Source organism: Candida jiufengensis (genome assembly GCF_024610255.1).
Source record: "Candida jiufengensis strain CBS 10846 chromosome Unknown scaffold2, whole genome shotgun sequence".
NCBI lineage: Eukaryota > Fungi > Ascomycota > Pichiomycetes > Serinales > Debaryomycetaceae > Lodderomyces > Lodderomyces jiufengensis.
In genome coordinates, this window is record NW_026261561.1 from 351,746 (window position 1) to 371,260 (window position 19,515).

The 19,515-nt window shown below is 26.4% G+C and overlaps 11 protein-coding genes across 11 annotated transcripts; 5 read left to right on the forward strand and 6 right to left on the reverse strand. All coding sequences in view use genetic code 12, as the record gives it.

Moving 5' to 3' along the window:
• Positions 1 to 131: 131 nt before the first annotated feature.
• Positions 132 to 1,400, reverse strand: KGF54_003239 (uncharacterized protein; the record flags this gene model as incomplete). The annotated part of the gene is made up of 1 exon (XM_051763805.1): positions 132 to 1,400. One exon carries the CDS (start codon positions 1,398 to 1,400, stop codon positions 132 to 134), a length of 1,269 nt encoding a protein of 422 aa, XP_051619299.1.
• A 567-nt stretch (positions 1,401 to 1,967) lies between these two features.
• KGF54_003240 (uncharacterized protein) lies at positions 1,968 to 4,241 on the reverse strand (the record flags this gene model as incomplete). The annotated part of the gene is made up of 1 exon (XM_051763807.1): positions 1,968 to 4,241. One exon carries the CDS (start codon positions 4,239 to 4,241, stop codon positions 1,968 to 1,970), a length of 2,274 nt encoding a protein of 757 aa, XP_051619300.1.
• A 222-nt stretch (positions 4,242 to 4,463) lies between these two features.
• KGF54_003241 (uncharacterized protein) lies at positions 4,464 to 6,233 on the forward strand (the record flags this gene model as incomplete). Its single annotated transcript, XM_051763808.1, has 1 exon — positions 4,464 to 6,233. The coding sequence occupies one exon, from the start codon at positions 4,464 to 4,466 to the stop codon at positions 6,231 to 6,233; it is 1,770 nt and encodes a 589-aa protein (XP_051619301.1).
• A 131-nt stretch (positions 6,234 to 6,364) lies between these two features.
• On the reverse strand, positions 6,365 to 6,709 carry KGF54_003242 (uncharacterized protein; the record flags this gene model as incomplete). Its single annotated transcript, XM_051763809.1, has 1 exon — positions 6,365 to 6,709. The coding sequence occupies one exon, from the start codon at positions 6,707 to 6,709 to the stop codon at positions 6,365 to 6,367; it is 345 nt and encodes a 114-aa protein (XP_051619302.1).
• Positions 6,710 to 8,994: 2,285 nt separating this feature from the next.
• On the forward strand, positions 8,995 to 9,489 carry KGF54_003243 (uncharacterized protein; the record flags this gene model as incomplete). The annotated part of the gene is made up of 1 exon (XM_051763810.1): positions 8,995 to 9,489. One exon carries the CDS (start codon positions 8,995 to 8,997, stop codon positions 9,487 to 9,489), a length of 495 nt encoding a protein of 164 aa, XP_051619303.1.
• Positions 9,490 to 10,030: 541 nt separating this feature from the next.
• Positions 10,031 to 11,890, forward strand: KGF54_003244 (uncharacterized protein; the record flags this gene model as incomplete). The annotated part of the gene is made up of 1 exon (XM_051763811.1): positions 10,031 to 11,890. One exon carries the CDS (start codon positions 10,031 to 10,033, stop codon positions 11,888 to 11,890), a length of 1,860 nt encoding a protein of 619 aa, XP_051619304.1.
• Positions 11,891 to 12,051: 161 nt separating this feature from the next.
• Positions 12,052 to 13,443, reverse strand: KGF54_003245 (uncharacterized protein; the record flags this gene model as incomplete). Its single annotated transcript, XM_051763812.1, has 1 exon — positions 12,052 to 13,443. The coding sequence occupies one exon, from the start codon at positions 13,441 to 13,443 to the stop codon at positions 12,052 to 12,054; it is 1,392 nt and encodes a 463-aa protein (XP_051619305.1).
• A 188-nt stretch (positions 13,444 to 13,631) lies between these two features.
• KGF54_003246 (RDH2) lies at positions 13,632 to 14,615 on the forward strand (the record flags this gene model as incomplete). Its single annotated transcript, XM_051763813.1, has 1 exon — positions 13,632 to 14,615. The coding sequence occupies one exon, from the start codon at positions 13,632 to 13,634 to the stop codon at positions 14,613 to 14,615; it is 984 nt and encodes a 327-aa protein (XP_051619306.1).
• A 28-nt stretch (positions 14,616 to 14,643) lies between these two features.
• On the reverse strand, positions 14,644 to 15,111 carry KGF54_003247 (uncharacterized protein; the record flags this gene model as incomplete). The annotated part of the gene is made up of 1 exon (XM_051763814.1): positions 14,644 to 15,111. The coding sequence occupies one exon, from the start codon at positions 15,109 to 15,111 to the stop codon at positions 14,644 to 14,646; it is 468 nt and encodes a 155-aa protein (XP_051619307.1).
• A 405-nt stretch (positions 15,112 to 15,516) lies between these two features.
• PRE9 (proteasome core particle subunit alpha 3) lies at positions 15,517 to 16,275 on the forward strand (the record flags this gene model as incomplete). The annotated part of the gene is made up of 1 exon (XM_051763815.1): positions 15,517 to 16,275. One exon carries the CDS (start codon positions 15,517 to 15,519, stop codon positions 16,273 to 16,275), a length of 759 nt encoding a protein of 252 aa, XP_051619308.1.
• A 343-nt stretch (positions 16,276 to 16,618) lies between these two features.
• On the reverse strand, positions 16,619 to 19,342 carry MUB1 (Mub1p; the record flags this gene model as incomplete). Its single annotated transcript, XM_051763816.1, has 1 exon — positions 16,619 to 19,342. One exon carries the CDS (start codon positions 19,340 to 19,342, stop codon positions 16,619 to 16,621), a length of 2,724 nt encoding a protein of 907 aa, XP_051619309.1.
• Between the last annotated feature and the right edge of the window lie 173 nt (positions 19,343 to 19,515).

Genomic DNA, 19,515 nt, shown 5'->3' on the forward strand with positions numbered 1-19,515 from the left:
CATTTTGAATTTGACAAAGTCGTGTAAATTTGGTCATTTTCAAATTTATTAATTTTGCAGCAATTGAAAATATAAGAGGAAATACAACCACGTTCAGTTTAAGAAAGTCAAATCTATATCAAATGTCTAGTCTATACTTTAACTTTTATATCATTATTTAAATCTTTGAAAAAAGCATCATAAATTTTTTCCCATATACTAATAGCCAAACCAATTACATTAATAATACAAATAATAAATAATGCAACACCAATTATTGCAGCCATTACCTTAAAAAATAAAAATTCATAACCAGCTACTCCCTTTGATATCTCAAAAGAGCAAAGCAGCATTGTTCCAGTAGGAAAAGTCATTGTCCACCAACCTTTATTCCATTTGATTAGTCCAAATCTTTTTGTGTTCCATTTTGGGTCAGGATTCTTGATAAATGGTTTTGTTTTAGATAAACATGATACTATTGCTAAGAACATATAAATGTAGCTAGCTGATAGCAACGCATATGATAGTAGAGCACTCAGAACTAAGAAAGCTTTCCCTAGTGATTCATCTGGTATTAATTTGTACATATTGTTCCCAAATAACATAATCGAATATGAACTTTGACCCGTGAACCCAACTGGTAAAAATTGTGTGAAAACTTGTGGAGTACTGGGTACTTTGCATAGTATTAATCTCACTACGTATATCGCACCAACTCCATGAAATAACAATAATGAAATGAAAAATAACATAAGTGCAGTTACTTCAGTTATGATTTTTTGATTTTCTGTTTTCAAGTTTTCAACAATTAAATGACCATTAGAACTGTTAACACAACATGTAACTATCACAATAAAAATACTTGCATTAATATCTCGTAATTTGTGAACACTGTGTTTTGATAAATATGAAAAGAAAAAAATGACTGCAGTATTATGAACTGCTAGTACTGTTCCAATCCAAAATAATACCCATTGAAATGTGGGGTATTTACCTTTAGTTAGCAAATGTACTCCATTTATAATTGTTGTAAATCCCATTGAATATACTCCAAAATAAAGTGAATAATTGTAGTCATAAATATATAACCATAGTCTTTTAGGGTAGTACAATAAACTTAGAACTAACATCAAATTAGTCACCAAAAATATTAGTATAGTCAAACAAAAAAAGATTATACCACAAACTTTTAACCATTCAGCAGGATAAGGAAAGCCATAAAAGATATTACCAGTTATACCACAACCCAAAAATCCAACAAAATAAACAGGATGAAAATCATCTATAAATTCCTTTCTGAAAAATTCTCTTATGGTTAAATGTTTTTGATCTTTGAAAATCTCTTCGCTTTCATCTTCTTCTTGTTTAGGTGGTGGCTGATTTTGTTCGATGTCGGTTAAATTATCCAAATCTGTATTCATTGTCTTTGTTGATGTAGTTGATGTAGTTGCAAAAGACGTTGTATTATTTAAAGCTATTGCCATAACATTAGCCACCAAATTTCACCAGGTTTTTTTATAATTCTTTGACTAGACTAATATAATTTAAAGCAGGATCCAATTAGAATTATGACTATTTGGTTTTTATTAATATATTTATACGAAATTGTAATATATGACTATATTATTATATTAATTCATTGTGAATATTATATCTTAGAATTCTATATAGAATTCCAATCGGACTTATTATAATAATTTCCTAATTAAATAATTAACCACGGAACGTGCTACCAAATCTCTTCATTTTTTAAATTATGGGGTAAAAAGATGAATAGCGGATTTGACTTCTTCAAAAGTAGATACTATTACACAATTGATTTGTGAAATGAAGGAGTATAAATTTGTTTGAATAATTTAGCAGTATGTTGAGCAATTAGAATGCAAAATCGGTCAGATATGTTTTTATTTTGATACTATTTCACCAAACAGACTCTTTAATAAAAGTAGTATTATTTTAAATTGACTGAACTATATAATTATATCACTTTATTCCACGTCTTCCCCTTGAGTTGCTGCTTCGTCTTCAGCAACTATTTGCGTGAGCATACGATTTAATCTTTCTCTATCAGCTTCTGCAAGATTCAAATTAACCCCTTCAGTATCTCTCAATATTTGCTGAATCATATTAGCTTCTTCAGGATTTAAACCATCACCAACACCTCTAGTATTTCGTTGAACTAACTCACCTAAAAGATTTTGATCAACATAATTCATCAATGTATCACATATATGTTTTGGTTGTTTCAGTGAAGTATCTATAAATAACTCTTGCTCGGTTTTTTCAGTTGGGGGTAATACATCATATTCTAAAATATCATCTCTATTCCATATATTGGTTGGTAATTTTGCCATTATCTTGTTCTCACCAGATAATATAGCAAATCTTATAAGATTTAAAGGTACTTCATTCAGCTCCTTATTATTATTTGATTTACCAAAATTTAAAAATCCAAATAATGATTGTGCATAACCCTGACTGGCTGATTTTTTGGTTCTTGTTGAAAATAATTTTTCTAAATTTGAACTTAAAAATTCAAGATTTTGTTGCCATAATAATTTTGCTCTTATTAAATAAGTTTCTGATGCTACTAATTCTTCATGATTAGTTTTGAAATCTGATTCTTTCAAATTTGATTCATTTGATAATCCAACTTCTGTTAATAATTTAAATGCAACATACGGGTATGCTTCGTATGCTTTTTTCAATTCTTCAATTGCTTGTTGTTGTTTATTTACTTTTAAATATGCAAGTACGGTAGAAAACGCAATGCCCGGAGTGTACCATCTCGTATATGATGTAACTAGTGGCGAGTTTCTCAATTCAACTAAATATTCGTATTCCTCACTCATTATACAATAAAAATCAATAAAATATCTTACTCCCATCGGATCTTCACATGGTGACAAACTTAACAAAAATTTACAATATGTACAAGCTGTAAAAAATAATGATCGTTCGCCTAATGAAACAATGTATCTAAACAAATTCAAATAAAATTGTCTATTTGCAAAAAATTCATAAGGTAATCGTATTAATCCATTAGTTGCAGATGACATCAATTCATGAAATACTCTATGAAAACTTCTATCAAATGTAAACAAAGCTCTTTCAATCAAAGCATTTGATGTAGCCTTATTATCACCTTGTCGAAGTAATACCATTGCAACTTGTAATAAAGTTTCTTGATGATATGGATGTTGTTGTAGTAATTGCATTAATGATTCTGGATCTGGTGTTAAAACTGTTGATACATAAAATCTTGTATTTGCTACTTTACTTTTCGTATCTGAAACCTTATTAAATTTAAAATATTTTACACCTAAAGATAATTCATTTGTAACTTTATGTACAATATCTTCTTCTTCAACATCTTCTTCCTTGTATTTGTAAATCTCTATAATATCTTGCTTAGATAATTCTTCCATTGTTACACTTTTTAATTGAGTAGGTAACCAATCATCTCTAATCTTGGATAATAATAATTTTCTTGAAGTTCCAGGAATGTTTCTACGATCTTTACCACCCCAATTTCTAATCATTTTACTCATTTTTTTAAACTGAGCTAGTATTTCTGGTGATATAGCTAACGATGTTGTTGAATTTGCATCTTCTATTAATTCTATTGATAAAGATTTCCCAAATAAATTCTTGTATTCTTGATCTGGATCTAGATTTTTAATAGAATTAATTGATAATAATGGTAAAGATTGCTTTAATGCTGATGTTGTGAAATTTTTGAAATTTGAATCATAAAATCCCATTGATTCTGTCAATTCATCATATTCTTCTTCAAAATTATATGAATCGAGATTGTTGGACTGATTGGTGGATTGATTTTGTTTGGATTCTTTGGCTCTCACTTCTGCTAGTATTCTATCTAACTCCCCGTCATCTTCTTCATTTCCCTCGTCGATTATCTCTGGTTCTGGTGTCTTTTTATTCTGCTTTGACTTCTTCTTCTTCTTTTTAGACTTCTTAGATAATAAATTTACAGGAGGGGTTGGCACTTTGTCTGATTCTTCTTTGGTTGTGGGTTCTTCATTTTCCTCTTCTTCATATTCATCACCTTCATCATCATCTTCTCCATTTAATAAAGCAAATGCATTAAATTTTGGTTTATTTACAGGTTCTTCTTCCTCTTCTGACTCATTTTCTGGTGACTTACTTTTTCCCATTTCTTCATCCACATCAATATCTAATCTTTTTAATTCATCTTCTAGACTTCTACCTCCTATCTTCTTTAATTGTCTTGCACTCATGATTGGTTGTAAAAATAGAAAGTAAATCCAGATTTCATGTCATTATATAAAACTTTATTTTGCGACTAAATTTAAAGATCTTAGTCATAGATTATGTAATCATTAAATAATTTTAATTTTTGCACCCAAATGAATTTTGAAACAGAAAAATTAAAAATATCAAATAACAAAAAACTCAAATTAATTTCGGCAACTCAAAAACACTTCAACATATGGACCACAATGCCACTGGCGCAGTCCTTTGGAAGTTTAAACGGTGCAGCTCAACTAAAAACATCAATTAATGGATATGATTCACTACCACTGAATTTTTTGAAAGAACCATCACATAAAAATCGTTCACCATTCAAATTTAGAGATAAAGTTATAAAAAAGGGAAAGAAACAAACCACCTTATTGAATTCCTCGAACACTTTTGAAAATATAACAGAAACACCAAAACCACTAATAGTTTATTCAGCAAATACTTCGGGGTATGATAATTTAGAAGAAAGGTCAAATGAAATAGTTAAAACTGAATTATCTTATGTTAATGATTGTAAAGAATTATTTCGATTTTATTATTCAAATTTTGAATTACCACATCATGAATTACCAACACCGTTTATAATTGCTAAAGAATGTCTAGAAAAAATAATTGAGTCTCATGATAAATTAACTCAAGTTTTTGATGGTATTAAAAATGATCGATCTGGAAGTATTGCAGAACAAACTGAAAACATTTTAGAAGCAATTTCAAAAGAAGGTTTAGAAATATTTTATTACCTATATTATTGTTCAAATTCAATTGCAGTAAATAAAATTTCAAATATTTTTAATTCAAATGATGAAGTTGATGATTGTACTTTTTCGAATAGTTTTGAATTGAGTAAAAAAGTTAAAATTGCAGTTGATCAATATCAAAAAGGAATTGAACAACATTTAAGTAGTATAAATCAAGGAGAACTAAAAAGAAATTTGTCATTTCAGGCATTACATCATAATGGAATGTCAAGAATCTTTCACTACTTGGTTTTTGCAAGAGCAGTAATTGATGACTTTGAATCAATAGATAGAGACACAACAAAAATTTTAGAAATTCATAATGAAATAGATTCCAAAATTAATAAAATTAATAATCAAAATAATACAAATTCAATAAATGAAAAATTAAATTTAATAGTAGATTTTAAAAGATATTTAACAAAACAAAATCAATATTTCAAATTTGAAAAATTATGTTTTAAATTTAATGACTTAAGTTCTGAATTTTTTGGAGTTCCAATTTATATTGGTGTTGGATTTGTTGTTTATATTAAAGGCAATAAACCAATTTTAAAACATTATGCAATATTATTATTTAAGGGGCATTTAATTTTGTTGAAATATGTTGAAAAATTGAAAAGAAATAAAACCTTGAAAAGATATGTTCCTCAATTTATTATTCCATTAGTTAAATGTTCAATAATCACTGATGATACTGATCAAGATGGTATACAAGTTAACTTGGTGGGTAATATAAAATTAAGATTCTTGATTCAATCAACTCAATTTGAAATTGTTTTATTATTTTTAACTCAAGAAGAATCGAATATCTGGTTTGAAAAACTAGACTTATTAATTAATCATATACATAATGGTTCATGCTCTGAATCAAAAGATCATTTCATTTACCTAAATCAAGTTCCAAAATCAATTAAAGCTTACTATTTGTTAGAATCACCATCAGATTATATGGTTTTTCAAAATGTTTGTTATTATAAAAACCAATTTACAGTAAATTTCAATTATTCTGGTTTAATGAAAAAAGGTAATTATAAATTTCAAACTGACACCGAGATGAATTGTCAATACTCGGTACAATTATGGAGTAGTCAAATATGGGCACATAAACACATATTTGCTGATATGCATAATATGAATAATAATTTACAAAATATAGATGAACAAATTGAATATGAAGAAAATTCTATATTAAAGTATGGGACAATTGATGCTTCAACTTTAAACTGATTGCTAACAATTTGTAGCTAGTAATTTAAAATAACTTTTAATATATTGTTATATATTTCAACACTATAAAATCATTAAATCATAAAAAAACATTAACATATATTATATCTTTCTCTCTAATTAGCTTAAACTTAATTACCAGTATTACCAGCACCAATTGAATCATTCTTAGAAGCAATTCCATGATCAACATCAATATTATGTTTATCTTCTCCTTTATCTAAAATTATTTTGATAGCTTCATCAACATTTGAAGTTTTAAATTCATTACTTAAATCTTGTTTTGATGCTTCATCTAATATACCTTCTGCTCCACCTTGTCTATTTATAAATACTTTGAAAATAGAAACTATATCAATTAATGGAATAGTGGTATCTCCTTTTTTGAATTTTTGAAATAATTCTGGTGAATCAATGAATATAACGAAATCGTTATCTGCTCCTTTATAAAATAATTTATGTGGTTGATTAGTCATTATGGATGTTTTCAATTGTATGTAGTTGAGTTAATTGTTGAATGAATTAAAGTTAAAAATGGAAGGGGAATTCAAGTTATATTTATATACTTGAGACCAATTTGAAAAACTTTAAATTTTATAGCAATTGAATCAGATTCAACTTTAAAATTGTGGTGTGTTATAAACCAAGAAATATAAATAAAATTTTAAAATCAAAGTATGTCATTATACGTTAGTACGGCGTTGTGATCTCAATTTGTGAGACTTTGGGATCGAACTCGACTAATAATTCTGTCTTGATCTTTGATTGAATTAGAGCAAGTGTGACCTAATTTTGTTTTGTGGAATGAAAATATTTTGCAACCTTTTTCTATAATTGCTATTTATAATTGCACCAACATATTACTTCAAAAAATTCGGTTATTTCTTGATTAATTTTCTCAAATTGAGGATTAGATACTATTTAATCTTTTACAAGCATATAATGCATCTTGCAACCAATTTGAATCGTTTTTTAAATGTACGTTTTATAATAAATATAAACTCACAAGACCAATTAAATCTATCAGCTATCTTGATCTTAGTATCCCAAGATTGGTTTACCAACATCTTTTTTAATCTTTGTCTCAGGAATTTTTTTAACTCCTTCTAAGAGATATATAATATATTATTTCGTTCTTTTAATTTAGGTTTCATAATGAAAATTATGGTTTTTTGCGTAAAATTTGCAACAAATTAGATCAAATTTTGATTGGTAATAATTGAGAATCAAGAAGAACCCGAAAGCTTCTTTTAGTCGGTTTAACTAAAATTACAAATACATGTAACCTGTACAAGATCCAGATAAAAATAACAAAGTTTAGATATTAAACTCCGAGTAGAAAGCAAAACAAAATTTGATGTTTTACAAGTTTTAAGCTCGTTTTCGAGAATGTCAATCAATTACAATTAACTGATTTTTTAGTTATTAAAGTCTTTGATCAGTTAATTTTAGCAATTTCACTCGGTATCGTACAATTTATCACAAATCGATACTATATCCAAGGTAATTTTCTTCTTCATCTGTATGTACTTACATATTGGTAAAGTTTTATTTTAGCGACATGTAATAGTATAGTAGTTTGAATACATGAAAAACAAATTAACCATCATTTGATTAATTCTATATTGAGATTATTCAGAAAGTAAATTTGGACCTTACTTTTATCTAGCGCGTATAATGTATGATGTCATATCTTTATCTTTTTGATCAATAAAGTTATGAATTTAAAACAAAGTGAGTTTTAAATTCTTCAACTGAAATCCTTTAATTTATTGAAATGGGCACAGTAGACAAAAAGTCTCTTTAAAAGTAACCACAAATAATTCACAATTTGAGTCATTATTACTTAGATCTAAAATGGCGAGCATGCATTTTACTAAGTTTTAATTAAATACAATTAAAGATACAAACCAAAAATACTATTAAATAACAAGGCTCTAACAAATTAAAGTTTAGCCTGAATTAACTCAAGTTAATGATTACATGTTCATTTCTAAATATAGACACATTTTTTAAATTTTTATTAGTTTCAATGAATGATATATTGAATTTGTGTGTCAAGTTACTAAAATACGAATTTAAGGAAATACGGTGATGTAATTTGAAACCAAATTGTTTCAGAATTTCCACTCGCTGATTTACCTTTTTTTCGGAAAAAATAACAAACAAATTATTTCATTCTGAATTGTGCTCTACATTGATTCACAAATCTAATGTTACATTAATGATGTTATAGAAGTAGTAAGGATTAAATTCAAAAGAAGATTTTTTGCATGATGTAAATTTAGGAATATGTAGAAAATAGGGGGGTAATTTCTTGTAAAACATTGTATTGTGCTTTACTTAATAAAATAATTGAAGTCTAAAACTTGGTTTTTAATTAAGAACTTAATTTATATAAAATTTGCATTTTATTATAAGTTTAAAGATTTAAAAACTGATGAAACAATAAGTATAAAAGTACAGTACTAAAATTAGTATTTAAAAAAGCAGTGATTAAACATTTTAGATTTAGTGCATTTTAAGTACTAGTTGTCTTCTTTTTAAAATTCGTAAGGCTTCATTTGTACTGTTGACTTATGTTTAATAATTACCTTAATTTTGAATAAAAGTAGACTCTATACTAGTTATATTATCCCTTTTTATCCCTTTTATTGAGAAATTTTTTTAATTGTATTTATATATCATTAATTCTCCGAACCTTGTTTTTTTGGCAAATATTGAATATCAACACAAAATTTAAAGAAACTGCTTTTATACCATGTTTTATGTTAAATTAATTGTATTATTTTTAATTACTGCTTGTTTAGGTGAAGAATTTATAAAGTTAAGAGATATTGAAAATAATGTATATGTTATTAATGCAAGTATATCAGAAGCTTTGGGTTACGAATATAATTCAAAAATTGATTTTTCATCAGTTTGGTCTGGTTTAACTGATTCAAATATATCAAATGTTAAAAATATAAAATTTATTGGTGATGAAACATTTGAAGAATTGAATGATAAATTTTTAACATTAATTTATGGCGGTAACTATTCTAGTGTTAAACAAGATGACATTAATAGAACTTTGTTTAAGATTTATAAAGAGTTGAGTGAAAATGTATCAGATCATAAATACAAAACCTATAAAGAAGCAGTCGAGAAAGAATTGAAAGGTAATAATGAACAAACCAAATTTAAATTAATCTCACAATCAGTTGAATCTAAATTAGGTGGACTTTATCAACATTTAAAAAATTTAATTGTTTGATTTATAAATTTTTTAAATAGTATTTGGAGTAAGAAAGAACACTATCTCGTTTTTTAGAATATAAATATATGATATGTTTATAACTGTTAAGCTAAAACCTGATCGCTGATCGTATATGTACTGGATTCGTACTTGAACTTTCTTTTTTTATTGATTTCACGGAATGTAATTGTAGTAAACTGTTGAAGTCAGATTAAATACAATTCATATAAAACCGTTAGTAATTTATCTCAACCTCTTCAATACTCTTATCATACTAATTATCTATCCTTTAACTTACAAGTTAATGAATATAATAAATATTTGATGTTTCCTATTTTTAGAAGCGAATATTTTGAATGTTAATTTTTTATCCGAAAAAGCCCATTAGTTTAATAATAATGACTTTTTTGAATATTTTCTTAACTTTTTATCAATAAGCTTTAGAAAAAGTCATACAACAACTCAATCTTGTTCAGTTATCCATTGATATGCTTTAAATGCTTTACTTGAATTCAATTTGATGAACAATTAAAAAATTACACGAGATCTTAAATCATCAATGGCTGTAAATACATTAAAATCATTTTCAAATAATGTAGGATCTCATATAAAGGGAGTAGGAGATCATATTTATACAGAAGCAAGTCATTTAGGTCATAATATAAAAGATACTGTAACTTTTTATCATAGAGATTTTGATCAAGATGATGAATTAATTAAAAATTATGAACATGATATTAAACAAGCAAATCTGGGATTGAAATATTTAATAACTCAAAATAATCAATTATTTAAAAAAATTATACCTCATGTTATGTCAATAAATATGAAAGTAATTTATGAATTTCAAAATTTAATTGGTCACAATTCATTACAATTTAAAAATATTGAGAAATATTATCATGAATATGATGTTTATGAAGCAGAATCTGAAATTCCGCATATTCATCCAAAAGAACGACAATTTTTAGTGGATTGTGTAAATGATGAACTATTTCAATATATGCAATCAATTGGAGCTTTAAAATTTCATTTAGATAATGAATGTGCAGATTACATCGATACTGTTATACCTAAAATTAAAACCATGAGAAAAAGATTAAATGAAACTTTGAAACTTATCAAAAAAAGAGATAGAAAAAGAGAAGATCAAGATAGATTAGATCGTAAAATTGCAAAATTAAATCAAAAACAAATACCATTAAGTGAAAAAGATCAAAAGGAATTAGATAAATTACAACATCAATTTAATGACGTAGATAAAGCGTTTCATTATTTGAATGACAAAACTATAACTATTTTACCACACATCATGTCATTTTTGGATGAATTTGTTGAAACAATCACCAAATTACTCATATGTAAACAAACATCAATATATAAAAATATAATGGAAACTCTAAGATATTTCGCAGTGTTTTATGGTTTAGTAACCGATAAAATTCCAGATTATGAATCAATAACAAATCAATGGGAACAAGACGTTACCAAAACAAGGTTACAAATTGAATCATTTTTAACAGTAATTCAAAATAAAAATCCAGAATTAATTAACGAAGAAATAGATGATAAAGACAAATCACTGAATACTCATAAATTTTTATTGAGTATAACTAATAAAGTAAATGAAAGAAAACATGTAGTCAAACCAAATAATCCATCACAAGGAATGTTTAATGACACAATAGAATCAGATACCCTCGAATCATTCAAGAAATATAATAATCCAAATTCAAATCAATCAGAAACTTATCATCCAAGAAAATTAATTGATCCACCAGAAGTAATTTCAGAACAATCAAAACCTCAACCACCAACATTACCACCAAGAATGAAAACAATATCATTTTACGCATCACAACCACAATCAAAACCACAACCCATTCCAATCTATTCACAAAGTTCTTCAAATTCAATGGAGTCATTAACTTTAAGTGACGATGACGTTTCAGAAATTTCAGATTCAGATGTAAGTTCATTATCAACTCATTCAATGGCTCATTACGGTAATGAACAAGGTAATACAGCGGATAGACATCTTAAAAAAATATACAACTCCGCAAAAAATGAAATCAAATTAGCTCCACAACCAACACAACATTTCTCCGACTATCCAATTTTCGAATCAACCAAAACACATCAAATTATTACAGACTCATATAAGATCAATTTACTAGAGTATTTGTTTAGTAAATTAGATAAATTAAATAAAACCACTCAAATTGCTCAATACGATTTCCAAGGTTCGGAAATTGGTGATTTGACTTTTAATCAAGGTGACATTATTGAAGTGTTGTATGATTTACAACAAATTGATTATGTTTATCAACAAAATAATTTGAATTGGGTTGTTGGGTTGAAAAGAGATGCTAATGGTGAATATAGAATTGGATTTGTACCTAGTAATTATATAGCTTAATTTATGTCATCAATTAAAATATAAAAAGCAGCTTTTGTAAAATTTATTCGTAATAGTCATTTGTGTAATACTTTGAAGAATGCTTTATGTAATCCTTTAACTTTGATATATTTAAAACAAACTGAATATTCATTACTAGAATAGACTCAAGAATTTCTTTTTTAATCTATATCATCATCTAATAATTTAAATAAAGAACCTAATATCTTTTCAGGATTAGCTCTTAACCCATTATGAAAAAATTCATTAGTTATAAATTGTCTCAAATTATCTGGTGATACAATGTTATTTTTAACATGTTCAGTTAATTTAAAATCAACGTATTGATCTGAATAATAAGTTGCTGCTACTATTGGGACTTGATCCCATGTAATCAGTTTAAGCTTATCAATATCATATAATTGTGACCAATTCTCGTAGTCGTGCAATTTATCTGCTAGACTTCTATACTCTCTTAACAGGGTGTAGTCTGTAAACATACTTTTGTATACCATTTCTCCTGTAAAATATATTATGTCTGTGTTATGTGTGAAAGTTTCATTGCCTGGAGCGTACCTAAGTCTATCAGCACTCCAATTTGATTTCATATTACCGTCACAATATATCGCTTCTTGAAAGAACGCATAAATATTATTGGTATCAAAAGACATCAGATCTTGAATTAAAGTTAATGTATTCAAACTTAGTTTTTTAAATTGTTTCAAATCTGAATGAAATTTAGTAACTATTGAGTGAATTTTATCAGTCCCTCCAGTGGCACCAAAATTCAAACCTAATTGTTGAAATCTTTCAACAGATAATGTACCACCATTAGGTAAGATTACGTCTGGGTGATTACGCTCTAAATAATCACATATTCCAATAACTCTTTCAATATCTTGTGGGTACTTGTTGTAATAATGAATATTTCTTTCTTCTGTTCGTTTATATGTTTGTGTATATACGTCATCAACAGTTTTACCAATTGGTGGAACTCCACCAGTTATTAATACTTGTTTAATTGAATCTGAATAAAATGATAAATACGTAAAACAACAAAATCCACCATATGATTGACCTAATAATGACCATTTATTATCTCCAATTAATATTTTTCTAATATGTTCAGCATCTTTAACTATAGAATCAGCTCTAAAGTGAATCAAATATTCAAATAATTTATCATAGTACTTATTTGCTGGAGTATTTTGTTTTCTGGTTAAACAATCAAGTGGAGTACTTAATCCTGTTCCTCTTTGATCTAACCATACAATTTGATATCCTTCATCTAATAACACTTTAGTCATTCCTGAGTAATCTGTAGGTATGTTACATCCAAATCCAGGACCACCTTGTAAATATAACATTAAATTTGGGTTTTCAGGTAATATAATTTCTTCAAAACCGTCTTTTTCAGAATGAAATGTTTTGTCATATTTTTGAGTGATAGTAATTGTAACGTCAATTAAGGGAGGGTTTGGATGAGTACTTGAATAATCTACTGGTACTTTGAAAGTAATTGTTTGATTGACTATTTTCTTAGTCTTGAAATAATCTAGAATCTTATATGACATTTTGATAAAGAACGAACCGACGGTGATTCTTGAAAAATAAAACAAATTTCAAAATTCAAAGAACCATTAGTTGTGCGGCTCGAATTTTTAGATCTTGAGCCGCACGATATTTTCTGATTATCAATTTGATCATTATATAACTTACATTTTTATTAAACTTGCTTTATATGTATTCATTCATTCAAAATATGTCAGTAAACATACCCTCAAAATCATTTCAAAATTGGAGAGAAGTGTTACAAGGATTGTATCCAGGTAAACCAAGTTTTACAGAAGATAAATGGCCCAAAGATCTGGGAAAAGTATTAATTATAACTGGTGGTAATTCAGGTATTGGATATGAAGTAGTTAAAAAATTATTTAATAATACTGATATTAAGATTTATATATTTGCAAGAAATGAGGTAACGACAAGAGCAGCTATTGATGAACTAGTTAAAGGTCAAGAAGATAGGAAACACTTACTAAATTTTATAAAAGTAGATCTTGCTGATTTGATTACAATAAAACCAGCAGTTGATGAATTTCTCAAACTTGAGAATAAACTAGATATAATTGTACATAATGCTGGAGTAATGATGCCAAGAAAGGGGGAATTCACAAAACAAGATTACGAGTTGCAATTAGGTGTGAATTGTATTGCACCTTTTTTATTACAACACTATTTAGATCCATTACTAATATCAACCTCAAAAACATTAGAACCAGGCTCATGTAGAATAGTTTGGGTATCATCAACATCTCATTTTTGGGCACCACAGAATGGGCTTTATTTCTCAGATCCAAATTTTAGACAAACAAAAGAACCAAGTAATTTAACCATATATTCACAATCAAAAGCAATTTCAATAATACTATCAAAACAATGGTCATTACACAACCAAAATAATTCTGTGATCAGTGTTGCTTTATGTCCGGGATATCTTAAAACTGGATTAAGTAGGAATTTAAATAAGTTGGAGAATTTTTTTGGTGGTATGATAACTCATGAAAGTTCTTTAGGTGCATATACTGAAATTTATGCTGCATTGAGTCCAGAAGTTCAAAATGGTGAATATATTATATCATTTGGTAAAAAGGGAACTTGTAGAGATGATTTAAATGATGTTGAAAATGGACAAAAAGTTTGGACATATTTAGAAGAGCAAATTCAACCTTATACAAGTAAATAATTTATTATTAAACATTAATTTATTTGCTCTATAAAATAATTGAACTTATCAGATATGAAGAAGCAATATCATATAAAATTTGAGCAATAGACCAAGTCAAAGGAATCCAACAACTCATCGTCAAACTACCAGCTTGATATATCGCAGCCAATATAACCCCAATAATAGCCCCACCAATAAAACCTTTCAATAATCCAACAAATATATAACTCATAAATACAAAAATAAAAGTTATAATTTTAAAACTATTTATTGGTATTTTATGTCTATAATTATTTAAAATTGAACTTAACATAGCTAATGAACCAACACAAAAATATAAAGAACCAGATAATATTAATGACCAATATACTGTAAATCTCCAAATATCCCATGAATAATATAAAAATGAATTTAAATATGATGGTCTTGTTGAACCTATTGGCCAGAAAATTGAGGGAAATTGTGGAGTTGTATAACCTATTGGTACATTACTTGAACTTATAAATACTGACATCACAACATTGTTTTAGTATTATAAGAAATGTTTTAAAGTTAGAAAGAAGTAAACTTGGTTATGGTTTTGGAGCTGATTTTAAATAATTTTGGTTAATATTTTTTTGGTAATATTTATTTCTGTAACCAAAGAACTCTTCTCTTGACACGACACTAAAAACTTTAGATTTTGTTTCAATTTGCAAAAAAATTAACTATTGCCACCAATTGATATTACAAGTTTTTACAACCATTGTTTCAAATCCAAAGATATCATATTCACGACGTTCAATTGACTTATATAAATCATCAATTTGTGTCGAAAACATCAGACTTGATACAATTAAATATTAAGCTCAAGCACCTAAGATCAACTTACAATTTCTTTAAGGACAATTCACCATAATATACAAATTTCAATTACAAAATGTCAAGAAGATATGATTCAAGAACAACAATTTTTTCTCCAGAAGGTAGATTATATCAAGTCGAATACGCTCAAGAAGCCATTTCAATGGCAGGTACAGCATTAGGAATAGTTACAAAAGAAGGTATAGTCCTAGCTTGTGAAAAAAAAATAACATCAAAATTATTAGATGATGATGGATCATCAGAAAAAATATATATTATAAATGATCAATTAATATGTGCAGTAGCTGGGATGACATCTGATGCATCAATTTTAGTAAATAATGCAAGAGTACAATCACAAAATTATTTAAAAACTTATAATGAAGAAATTCCATGTGAAATTTTAATTAAAAGAGTTGCAAATATAAAACAAGGATATACTCAACATGGAGGATTACGACCATTTGGTGTATCATTTTTGTACGCGGGTTGGGATAATAGATTTGAATATCAATTATATACTTCAAATCCATCTGGGAATTTTTCAGGTTGGAAAGCGACAAGTATTGGAGCAAATACTTCACAAGTTCAAACTTTATTGAAAAAGGATTATAATGATGATTTAACTTTGAGAAGTGGTTGTGAATTGGCAATTACTATATTATCCAAGACAATGGATTTATCTAATTTGAACAGTGATAAAATTGAATTTGCAACTATAAGTTTTGATACCGAAAAAGAAAAATTAATTAAGAAGATTTGGAAAAGTGATGAGATTAATGATTTGATTAAAGAAAGTGGTGTATTAAGTGATAAAGCTGCAAATGAGGAATAAATTATTATATAGATATTTAAATAATATATGTATATTAGATTTGAACTCTTAATCTCAATTGTGAGAATTTAACTATACTCTGAAAATATTAAATTTGAATTAAATAAATTGAAAATTAATATGGAAAGTTAGTGAAGAAGTTAAATGGATATTACTTATTAATAAGTTCTTACACCAGATTTCACTTCACAGTTTTTAAGCCATTTCTACTACTTTACTTCAATTGCTAAAGAAAGTCAATTTAATAATTTCTTTATTTCTTCATTCGTGTTATTCATTTGTAAATAAACTAAATAATTCTATAAATAAATCTTATTATTCATTATCAAATCTCATATAATCATCAACCATTAGTATTATTATTATTATTACCTCCAAGATTATCATTATTATTATTATTATTATTATTAGTAGTAGTATTAGTCATTGTATTAGTATTCACAGTATTATTAGTAATAGTACTTGAAGAACTTGAACTTGAAGGAATACACCAATTTCGATGACAATGCCAAGCTTTCATTTGACAATCTCTTGAACAATATTTTGTTCTTTTACAACGACGACATTTACTAAATTCTCTTGGATAAGTTTCCCATTTCGAACATTTTAAATTTCCACATTGACGAATTCCACCTTTTAAATCATTTCTTCTACATGAATTTCTCATTATAACACCTGACCAATAATACATATCTGTACCTGATAAAAATGTAAAATTTTCAACTAGTGGGAAAAGGTTTAATTTTTGAATTTCAAAAAGTGATGAATCTAAATCTTGGGTGGTGGTGGTGAAAGTTGGTGATGATGTAGTTGATGATGTGGATGATGTAGTTGATGATATATCATCTATATCGAAATTTTTATAATTTTCATAATTCCATTTGGTTTTTAGGTGAGTTTTATATTGTTGACGTTTTTGGATAATTAAAATTGATAATTTTTTAAATTCAAATTCAATAAAATTATTTAATTTTAAATTTAATTGATTATATTTAATTTTCTTGAGTAGTGCATTTTCAATTTTATTTATTTCTTGTATTGAGTTATAAAAATGCTTTAGGTAATTATCTTTTGGATTTGAATCTTTTATTGTTGAATCATCTTCACTTGAATTTGATAAACTTTCTTCTAAATCTTCTTCTTCTTCATCTTCTGGATCTTCTTCGTCTTCATCATCATCTTCTTCTTCATCATCTTCTTCATCTTCATCGTCATCTTCCACTTCTGCATTTTCTTCAATTTCATCACCTTCATTTAAATTAACTTGTCCATTTTCTAAATTTTGATGATTATTACATAAATTAAATTTATCATCTTTTAAAATTAAATTATCATCATCATCATTTAATGAAGTAATCATTTGTGGAGAATTTGATGCACTTGGATTAAATCTTTCTAAAAATGTAGTTTTTAATTTTTTTTTCCTTGATTTCGGAATTATTGTTTCCCTCTTGGGGTATTTCTTGGTTGTTGTTGATATACTTGAATTTCTTGAAGATTTGGTAGTGTTGGTGGTAGTAATGGAATTATTATTTGATAATTTTAATTGATTTTCAATATATAATTTAATTTGTTTATCTCTTATACTCATATTAAGAATTAAATGAGTATTTTGTAAAATATCCTTGAGGTATGGATATTTAGAAATATATGCTAATAATTGTAATGACCAAACTATATCATCATCTTTTGGAATAACGACTCCAGTTTTAGTAAATGATCTAACAGCTAATTTATTACTCGAATTGTTTTTACCATTAATATCTAAATTTCTTTGATATAAATCTGATAAAAATTGTAAATTACTATCCATATCATATTCTGTATCATTATAATTTTCTTCATAATTAATTGAATAATTTTGATTATCGCTAAAAGATTCAGTTTCTTTTATTTCTTTTAATTTTTCCAAAAGGTTTAAAGTTATAAAATTTCTTTTAATATCTAATTCAATTGATGTATTCAATATATTATTTTCATCATTTGCAAATTCATTATTTTCATATTTTGATAATTTGAGTAGTTGTATTAAATGTTCAATACTTGAATTTTCAATATCTTGTAAATCAATATCTTTTAGTGATATAAATTGATCCATTAATAAATTTGATTGATTAGTTGAAATAGAAGTTGCTTCAAATGCTGCTGCAGCTGCTGAGAATTGAGAATAATAATTATTATTCCCATTATTATTATTGGTAGTAGTGTTATTATTATCTTGATTATTATTTATATTCATGTTTAAAAAATTCCCATCAATTATTGCTTCTTCAACTTCATCTTCATCATTTGTATTTAATCTTGTATTACTATATATTGGATTTTCAGATTGTTCTTGTTGTTGTTGTTGAAAAACGTTTTGATTCACTAGTGTTTGATCTGAATTTATATTTGTTGGACTTATATATCTTAATCCATTACCATTATTAATTATTTGTTCATTTTGAGATATTTGATTTTGAAATTGATTTTGAAAATGTGAATGAAATGGATTTACAATATCATTCACAGTATTAAGAAATAATTGTTGTTCATCTTGTTCATTCCCTTGATTTAGATTAAGATTTAAATTTGAATTTGAATGATTATTATTATTATTACATCCCAACACACCATTATTATTAGTATTATTATTATTATTATGTAAAAATGATCTTTCATGTAATGAAATATAATTATCTAAAACAGTTGCAATAATAGGTAAAATTCCAGCTTTTACAACTTTTTGTCTAATTTTTTCAGTTCCTCTAGTACCAATCAATACAAGACATTGAAAAGCTAAAGTCCATTTCCATGCAATTAAAATTTGTTTTTCATCATTATCATTAATAAATTTTTTAAAATTATGACATTCATGTAAAATTTCAATTAATCTTTCTATACCACCATCAATAGATAAAGTTTCTCTTACTTTTGCTGATGAACTAACTAAATAAGTTAAATAATTTAATGAATTTACTAAAGGTTTATCTGATGTTACATCTAATGCTCTTCTATCATATAAACTTGTCGTTATTGTAACTGCAGCTTTATTACTTGATATAGCTCTAAAATTTGAATCACGCATATGATATTATAATTTTTTATCTTTATTTGATTTAAATTTAATTTAGTTTATAAATTTAATTTTAATGTAATAAATAATTATGAATGATTTCAAAAATAAAAGTATCAAAAAGTATAGATATTATGATAATGAAGACCAAATAAAAAGGTAAACAATCAATAACAATTTAAATT